This window comes from Gavialis gangeticus, unplaced genomic scaffold (assembly GCF_001723915.1).
Source record: "Gavialis gangeticus isolate Ggan-Ray unplaced genomic scaffold, GavGan_comp1, whole genome shotgun sequence".
In the NCBI taxonomy this organism is placed as follows: Eukaryota; Metazoa; Chordata; order Crocodylia; family Gavialidae; genus Gavialis; species Gavialis gangeticus.
The window spans coordinates 85,814,028-85,823,494 of record NW_017729022.1 but is presented as its reverse complement, the minus strand read 5'-3'; the positions used below and the strand labels follow the sequence as shown (position 1 = coordinate 85,823,494).

At 41.8% G+C, this 9,467-nt stretch overlaps 1 protein-coding gene across 4 annotated transcripts in view; it reads right to left on the bottom strand.

Annotated features, from left to right (window-relative positions):
- The window catches only part of CACNA1C (calcium voltage-gated channel subunit alpha1 C), a 790,825-nt gene that overhangs the window by 155,216 nt on the left and 626,142 nt on the right, over positions 1–9,467 (bottom strand). For all 4 annotated transcript variants that reach the window (XM_019515544.1, XM_019515545.1, XM_019515546.1 and 1 more), the window contains 3 exons: positions 4,630–4,656; positions 1,907–2,067; positions 849–1,074 (listed from right to left, as the gene is read on the bottom strand). In XM_019515544.1, coding sequence (XP_019371089.1) covers positions 849–1,074; positions 1,907–2,067; positions 4,630–4,656 — 414 coding nt within the window. The remainder of the gene's footprint in view (positions 1–848; positions 1,075–1,906; positions 2,068–4,629; positions 4,657–9,467) is intronic.

The following is a 9,467-nucleotide window of genomic DNA, read 5'->3' as shown; positions in this document are numbered from 1 at the left end:
TCTGTACCCTATCAGGTGACCTCAGACATAACATGCATTACCAGAGAGTGCATTGGGAGAGGGGGAGCATGAGAACTGATTCTTATGTAACTGATTGTGAGAGCGGACAAAATTGTTCAATAGGAAGCCATGTGCCTTTATGGAGAGGGGGGAGAGAAAGAAGGAAAGAAAAAGAGAAGGGACTGAACCTTGAGAAGGTCTTGGCTCTCCGAAATGTGGCTTTCATTGGTGCTGGGCCCACTTCCTTTCAGGGCGGGGGGCAGACAGAAGTCAGCCAAGTCCTCTGCCTTGTTGCTGCTCATGCTGATACTGATCCCTCGTTTCCTGCCCATTGTTGTGGCTGAGGCTGAGACATCTCCATTTTTTTTTAATTGAAAGCAGCTTTCAGGCCCACTTCAGTCACCATAAAGCAGCAGAAAATGGCACAAGGCCATTCTTTTCCTTTACTGGCCATCTTAAAAGACCCAGCCTGCCACATTTCAACCTCCCTTGTTAAGACATCAGCTGCTCCTCTCATGTGCGTTACCAGAGTATCACTTGGGCAGGTGCTTCTCCTATGGTTCATGTGAGGCCAATCTGTATAGCTCCTCATTCCCACCACACAAGGGACTATTTTTCTCAGTCATGTGCCATAGGTTTATGGTGTGCATATGAGGGATAAAATCAATGCGTAAACTGTGGTCCTACATGGCCAAAGGTACTCACTGCAGAGAGCTGAGCAGAAACTAGGATTCCCTTTGAACGATGAAATAGTTTGCATAAATAAGGTAGGAAAGAATGGACCAGAAAGCACCTAGAGATAGCCCTTTTTCATCCCCAAGGCTGACCTTTGATAAAGATAAAAGTACCTTGTGATCTTAAATATTCTCAGGAGTCGGACACATCGCAACACTGAGATGCCCAGTGGTGGCATTATCTTGGTCTCCACCAGAATGGTTTCCAGGATTCCTCCACAAACAATAAAGCAGTCAAAGCGGTTGAAGAGAGACACAAAGTAGGCCTGGAGACCGAGGCTGTACATCTTCAGTAGCATCTCTGCCGTGAAAAGAGCTAGCAGCACCTTATTGGCAGTATCTCATAAAAAGAAAAAGGAATAATAAGCAAAATTTAATCAGAAGGCCACAAGCACAAACACCACCATCCATCACCAGTGTAAAAAAGCTGGAGTCAAACTAAAGAGAGAGAAGAATTATATCAGTATTTAGCCAAAGAAGTGATCCTCTAAGTCTGGGCAATTCATGCATGAAAATGTTTTGAACAGATGCCCGTTTATCAACCACAGCACTTCCCACATGCATGTATTACACAACTGCACCACCTCTGTGACAGTGACTGTATTTTCTAAAGCGCAACCTCCTGTTACACTTGTCATTTTCAGATGTACAGGATATAGTATTGGCTGCTGTAATATCTCCTGATCCTTAATTCAGCCTTTCAGCTGCCCTCACCGCATTGAGGATTCAGCTGCTTAAATTTTAGACAAAGAGGAACTTTACAAATAATTGTTCCTTCCTTACCTGCCTTGTAACCAGAATGTATCACAAATGCTATTCAGGTGATGACCTGGAGAAATTGAGCCCTTTAGTAACCAAGAGCAGCACATACAAATACAATGTAAGCTCCTGACATGGTGACTTTGACAGGACCTACAGAACATGTAGCTAGTACACAGCTGGGCCCTAAGTATTCTCTGAAGACTCCTTGTGCAATCATGTATGCACTTGTATTCACTTGTCTAAAATCCTCCACAAATGAAGGATTGTATTTTTGTTTGCATTTGAAGGATGGGATTTTTACTAATAGGCCACAAGACATTAATGTATCTTTTTTGTTTTCCTTCTCTGTAGGCTTGCTCATTACTGACCGATTATTTGGACAGCAAGTGGAACCACATGCCTCATCTTACCTTGGACCTCAGTGAGCCAGTTCGACTGGTGGTAGTGTTCAGAGGCGATGGTGAGAGTGTTGAGGAACACAAGGAAAATCACCAGCCAATAGAAAACAGTGGACTTGACAGCAGCTCGACACTTTCTCCTGCAGAACCGGTTCCACCGGCGCCAGTACCGGCTTGAAAAGCAAGAAAGAAAAAGTGATTAAAAATGGCAATTAGGAGGAAAATCCCTCAGTTAAACCCTTCACCTTTCATTCAGCCATATCACAGATCCGCAAGTGGTGGGAGAATAGGACTTTCATGTTCATTCTGGGAGAGTGTCTCCATTGGTATTCACTTGAATTGATAGGTACTGCAAGGAGGAGCACAACTATCTGAACAAAAAAAGGTCCTAAAAAAATTTGCAATCACTCCTTCTGGCCAATAAGTCTCGGTGAGAGGAGAGATGTGCTGATTATGATCATTAAGCCTACACTTCCACTAACTAGAGATTTATTTTAGCCCTTACTGAACTGTTTCCAAAGAAACAGTTCTTTTTCTTTTATTTAAAACTGTTAATCTTATGCTGGGCCTGATTCAGTGGCCACTGAAGACATCAGAAAGAATTTCATTTCCTGTAATGGACTGACCTCAAATCAGGGTCTAGAAGAAGTGTTGTGTGCTTCTGATGTTCAGCAAAGTCAATGGGAGTTTCATGCGTTTAGCACTTACCAGGATTGTGTCCAACATGAGCAAACAACACTTAGGGGGATCGCAGCATCTCTGCCTTCCACCAGGAAGTAAGGATACGTTTGATATTAAACAGGACCCCTTTAAAATTTGCCTTCCATGAGCACTGATTCTGAGGGTAATTACTAACCACAGAAGATATTTAAAGCTAATTATATACCTCCTACTCTTCAAAATTTAACTTGCTTAGCAACCAGTTTCCAGGCAACACTTGCCACTGTATAATAAATCTAATAGTTTTATACAGATATAGTATATATAGACACACACACAATACTTCATGACAAAGTGGGAGGGAAAATTTCTGTGGCTACTCCTGTCTTGTTCTCTGATCAGTAACAAGTAGTGACCATGCTGTAGGTCACAGTTCTGCGTCTGATCACAATAGGACCAGATGATGTGACTCCTCCAGGATGGCTTGAGACTCTTAAAGCAAAATTTTATCATGTTCTTAAGTCTAAATCTTTGTTAGTTGGGTAAGCTATAAGGATATTTAGTCTTTGTGGCACTGGTATTTAACTTGGTTTTGCATGTGCTACAGTAGAAGAAAATGATGTTCTTTTAAAACATTTTGAGAAAATTATTGTAACACTTGAATGATAGTTATTTTTGACTCATCATAAGTGAATCTGTAAGGTTCAGGGAGAATTCATGACATGAATTTAATTTCCCATTTTCTTTCCATTCAAAATGTGTGAATGAATACATACATATATATGTGCTGGTTCATGCATGAGTATGCATGTGCAAGTATACATGCATGTATACATATGTATGGTTTTTTATGCTTTCCTGTGTGCATACATACGTCTGCCTACACATACAGTATATATCTATTCTTGTATGCATGTCTATATTTGCACATGTCCATATCTAGTATATACACATGTGGTAATAAAATAAGACCATGCACATTTTTATTCATATCTTATATATGTTGAGGAAAACAACAGTTTTCCTGGGCCAGACAATGCCAAATCCAAGGCACTTCTTAAAGCGCTCTAATGGTGGACTTTGAATTAAAAAGCTATGAGGACTGTGTTGAACACATGAGAGAAAAATTGACTGGAAACCTCTCAAACATTTCCACATGAGCAAGTATTTAACTATGCTGGAGTCAGTTCTTCCAGTGGAAAAGTGTATATGGGCAGCCTGGGTGTGCCATATCTTTTTAAAAGCTAATAAATTAACTGAGAATCAAATATCTTGCAGAAAAGCTCCACAGGTCCTGTTACTAAAGGAAACATATTCCAGCTGTTTCTATTGAAGGGACACTGCCAAATTCAATGCAGAAACTTAATTGCTTAAGAGACAGAACACAACTATAAAGTGTGCTGTGGAAAATCAGACCTTACACTCACCTGTTAGTGGGCTGAGTATCTGTAGATTATCTAACTAATCTTTTATAATTTTATGATTTGAAATGTGCATTTACCAAGGAGTCAAGGACTAACTCAATACCTCAGCAAATAGGACATTTTAAGCACTCTTTCCAAACCTTGCTCCTTGTTTTCACCCTAATATTCAGAAATATGGCTACATATTTTGGCTTAAAGTATATCAAATTTGTGAGTATGTCCTAGAGCAGTGGTTCTCAACCAGGGTGTCATGACAGCCCAGAGTGCTGAGAGATCCTTTTAAGGGTGCTGCACAAGACTAGTGCTGTTAAGTATGCAAACACCTGTATGATTCACAAGATAAACACAGAGATTTCAAATAGGAATCGTTAATGTCAAAAACATTATGACCTGTTGTGGGCTTTCTGAGCTCTTTGCAACACAAGAATTGATTTCTTTTTTTTTATGGTCATTAAATGAGTGAAAGCTAAAAACTGGCATTTTCTGACAGGTGCCTTGAATCTAACAAGGGGCACCTTGGATCTAGGATGGTTGAGAGCTGTTGTTCTAGAGCCATTGGTGTACTGCGGTGACAGGGATGGATAGTTTGATAAAGGTCAAATGCAAAACCAGTGAGGATGGGAGAAAAACATAAAGCTGAGTTTTACTCACCTAAACTTAGATTTGGAGATCCGATGCCTGGAAAAGAATAGTTATTGTCAATGTCACAAAGCCAACTTCAAACTAGATCCTCACGAGACAAGCAATGGAAAGAAACAGGTATAAGGACAATGGATTCCCTGTGGATACCATTCTCCCCCTAGAAAACTGGAACTCAGTCCAGGTACATGGGTTCCCCTGACAGCTAAATTGTGCTTTGTCATTAGTAAGATAGTGGGGTGAGAGTGGGTTCCAAGTGGTTGACAGAATCCCAAATTTTACAATATTAACAAAACTGTGCTTCTGTGTTATTGTGATGCTATGAATCACTAGAAACCTGCCTTCATATGTGACCATCTGTTTTTTTCAAATGTGATCATTCTCTGTATCCTACTTTCATATGAAATTTATGATTGAAAAATATTTATGTACACACACACACACTTTGCCTTCACCTGCTAGCTTCTACCTGGGGATCAAAAAGTAGTCTTCCAAAGTGGGCAATTAATTTTCTTTACCTTGCAGCTGAGGCACAGGATGGTTATGACCAACTTGCAAAAAATGGGGCACCTACAGTCACACTTAGCTTCTTGAAGCACTCTGATTTAAAAAGGGGCTGAGCACCTACAGTTTCTGTTGACTGAAGTGTGATTCATGAATGCTCAGCATCCCTGAAAATCAGGCCATTGTCAAGCTAGCTTTAGATTTAAGGGCATGGCTATACATCATGAGGACTGTACTGACTAACACTAGTTACTGCTCTGCTCTGCACATGCTCTTCTTCTGTTGTAGACTTCACTTCCCCTCTACGCATCATTAATGAGGTGAAGCCACAAAACTGCTTCATCACTGAGGTTTGCCAGGTCCTCATCCTGTGTGCATGGGTGTGCTGAACACACGAGGAAGTGGTCAGCAGTCTATGGAGCAACACCACACTCACATATTGGACTGTCCTTTAAGCCAATCTTACACAGTGTGGCATTAAAGTTTCCAGCTGCAGAGGAAATCCTGTTTAGTTTAATCCATAAGTTGCAGGGAAGCTCATACCTAGGGGGTAGGGTGTTGGGTTGCTTATGAAACACCTGAGATGAGAATCAATCTCATCCCACTTTTTGTGGTGGTGTTCAAGTGCCCATAGGACACATGCTGTCACCCTGAAATGATGTCGTAGAAGCACTGGGTACTGTTTTGAGGTGTAGCCTCAAAACACAGACTGGCACACATGCAGACAAGATGTGCTACACTTCATGGCCATGCTTCCAGTAGCACAGCTTTGATCCTGTTGTGGAGAAACCTGTTGCCGATACCTAATCAGCAATGGATCTGTTTTCTTACGGAGAATGAACTTGAGAAGGAGGAACATTTCCTCAGAAGATGGCTGAAATAAAGAAAAATCCTTTGTATTGAATACATCTCTCCTGCTGTGTCGCATGCAGTCAGTCTACCAGGCTGCAGAGTGGTTAAGAATATTGGACTGCAGCACAGATACCCTTGATAAAAAATGGAAAGAGAAAATCACCTAAACATAGTAATAAATTATGCTATTGGAGACAATTGGAGCTATAAAGTAGACAGGAGAGTTAGGCACCTACAGAAGATACCCTTAATAATATGATTTTTCTAAATGCTATGATTGTTTTGAAAAGCCATCTCTCCAGACCATACAGTGTTTAATGAATGTTCATCTTTAAACCAAATCTGAATTAATGAATGTACAGCAGGAGACAGAGGAGCAAGGCACAGATCAGAGATGAATGAAAAGAGGAAGAAAGCAGCAGGTGAGATAAATACATAGAAAAAGAGAAATGGAGAGGTCATTTATAGGGTAGAGCAGGGAATAGCAAGAGAGGAGAATGGAGAAGAAAGGAGTCAAGATGGAAGGTGAAAGAGAGGAAGTTTAAAGTCCCTGGGTGACCTCACTGGCTGAATGTGAGTGTCACTTCTGCTCCATGCTAAGGGAGCAGTGTGGCATTTAAGGAACCTTTATTTAAGCAAAACAGATGTGACAGATGTTTTAGTCATCAAGCATGTGATAATTATATCTCTGGAGAATTACGAACTGCAGCCAAGTGCCTTCACTGCTTCGACAGGCTAGCTACTAAACTTCTTCCTGCTTCTGTTGCCTTACTGCTAAAGCAGAAGGCATTATTACATGTGCATGCGCTCTCTCTCTTTAGATATATAGATAGATCTATCTCACAGGACAGGAAAGAAGAAGGTATTTATATTTAAAGCAGAAGAAAAAAGACTGAAATGGGAATCATGAAAACATAAATTGTACAATATAACCAATTCTGCAAACATGATATACCACGGATCAGCTAGTCTGGGATACACCTCGCCAATGACCTTGATTACAAGAACCCCTTGGCTTTTTGAACCACGGTTATACATGAGAGTGCTATTATGTTTATTTTTATTGCTGCCAACAGACCAGATTTTGGCCCCCTGATATGGCCCTTTTGTGCTGCTCCAAAATTACACTTGCCTGAGGCTCAGGATGGACCAGATTCAGTGATGAGTTTAAGTCCTGATATCTTGTAACCCTGTTATGTTAGCAGCTTTATGCCACTGGAAGAGAGAGCTTCCCGATGTGACACACAGCTCTTGCTTCTACCTCTAGAAGGTCTTGAGAAATTGGATATTAGAATCATGACATTGGAACAGATAGGAAAACTTTTAGAGCATTGTAAAAGGTCTTTGGCACTCTCTCTGAGGGCTGCGCATTTGGAACTGTGATGATTAACTCACTTAACTTTACAGAAGAAAGGACACAAAAATTGTTCTCTGCTTTTTTCCCCTCTCAGTTCCTTAAAACTTTCCCAAAATATTGTTTCTACAGATAAATGGCATATACAGAGAGGATGCTAGAATTTAAGGCGTTTCTCAGCATGAGTTTCAGAATGACTCAGATAGGGTGAGATATCCCAAAATCTTCATACCCCAGGCTATCATGTATACCATATGAGAGAAACCAAATATTGTGAAAACCAGATAACTCTTATATGAAAATTATACAGAAAATAATCTAGTGCACTGAGATTCAGAGAAGATTCTCACACCAATAAAATTGTATTTATATCAGAACAGAAATCCTGGGAACACTTACTTTACAGGTGTCCAGGGTTGCAAGGTCACCCGTGATACCAATCAATGTTCTCAATATACATTTGTTACCATAAAGTAACCAGGCAATTATTTGGCATCTCAGCCTTAACTATTTTAAACAGTACAACCTCTCCAGTTCTTATCTACCTGATGACTTACAAATGCCCAGGGACAACACTAAAAGCTCTCAGCATATCAGAGACACAAATATGCACTTATTATGCCTCTAGGATACAAAGCTTTAAGGATAGGGATTATGTTCACGGATCTGCATTGTGTACATCTCCCAGCTTTTAATTCTCGACTTTCTGGCATGACACCGACTGTATGTTGCTATAGTGTCGATCAGTGGTGCAGTCAGTGGACAAACAAAATCTTGTGGACAACAGTTTTCCCTGATTAGTTAATACAAAGCTATCCAACTTCTGAACAGCTGGGGGCCTCATACATTGTGGACTGGAGACACAGAGGCCACATGCCATGGGGGCTGCCTCCCTCAAGCCCCTGCCAAACACACAGCCCAGCTCCCCCCTGCACCACGTGCAAAGATCTTTTTTCTAGCCATAAATGCCATACGGGCAGCCTGATTCCCCCCTGCCAGGCACACAGCATCCTTACCCCACCTCCCAGTGCTGTACATCATACAGGTAACCCACCTACAGCATGCAGCATGGGCAGCTTGACTCCTTTCTTTGCTGAGCACACAGCATGTGCAACCCAGCAACATTCCCTGCTGTCCATGCAACACAGGCAACAGTGCAACCCCACCCCTAGAAGCAGGGGAAGACACCAGAAGCCAGAAGACGGAGGGGGAGCCCAGAGACTCCAGCCATTGCCACAAGAGCAATGTGTAAAGAGGAAGCCAGGTGGAAGCCCAGGGACCATGTCTTAAACCCTCGTGGGCTGCATGCCACCCGTTGGATAGCCCTGGGCTAATATAATGTTCTAGTAATATTCCTTTCTTGTTTTCAGTCAGGTTTTGGAATACGTGAGATTAGAGCTCACCAGGATGGATCCCATCTTAGACCTTTTATGGGACTAGCACATGCTGTAGAATAGGGCACTCTGAAAGTGCTAGTCAGTTTTAGAAATGCATCCAGAAGTAAATCTACCTTAAAAAGTTAGACTGTCTTCTGCTCTTTGATGCTGGATTGAGATTTCTATTGAAGGTACTGGACTAAATCAATTATACTCTGTACAACCCTATTACCATAGCGGAATTGCACAGGTGCATGCAATGACCGTATCTGGCCCTTTGTGGATTTGTGTATTAATTAAAAGCTTTCAGGAAAGTGGGACACAGTATTAGTAACAAGAGGACAGTTAACCTTGCTTCAAATATACATTCAGCTACTATCATGACTCTGCTGTGACTTGTTGAGATTACCTGCACTTGGCAACAGCCATCCAACTTCTGATGGCAACGAGGAGCTGAAGCAGTGCCTGGAGGCTAATGTCTTTCCCCTTTATGTTTCTTTCTCTTGTAGTACTGCTCCTCTAGCCACCCCCAATCCCTGCGCACTTCCCTAGCCCTGCCCATGGCTGCTTCACCCAGCCCCAGCTCCTGGCCCTTTAAAAAAAAAGCTCCCACTTACTGGGTGCTGCCTGGCAGGGAGGGGCCAATCCCTGCTGCCCTCCACTGCCCCACGCTGCTTTAATTAAAATGTCCCCCTCTCCACTCTGAAGCACTGTATAGATGCGCATAGAGGGCAGTAGGAGGCATTCTCTTCCTATGTACTTAT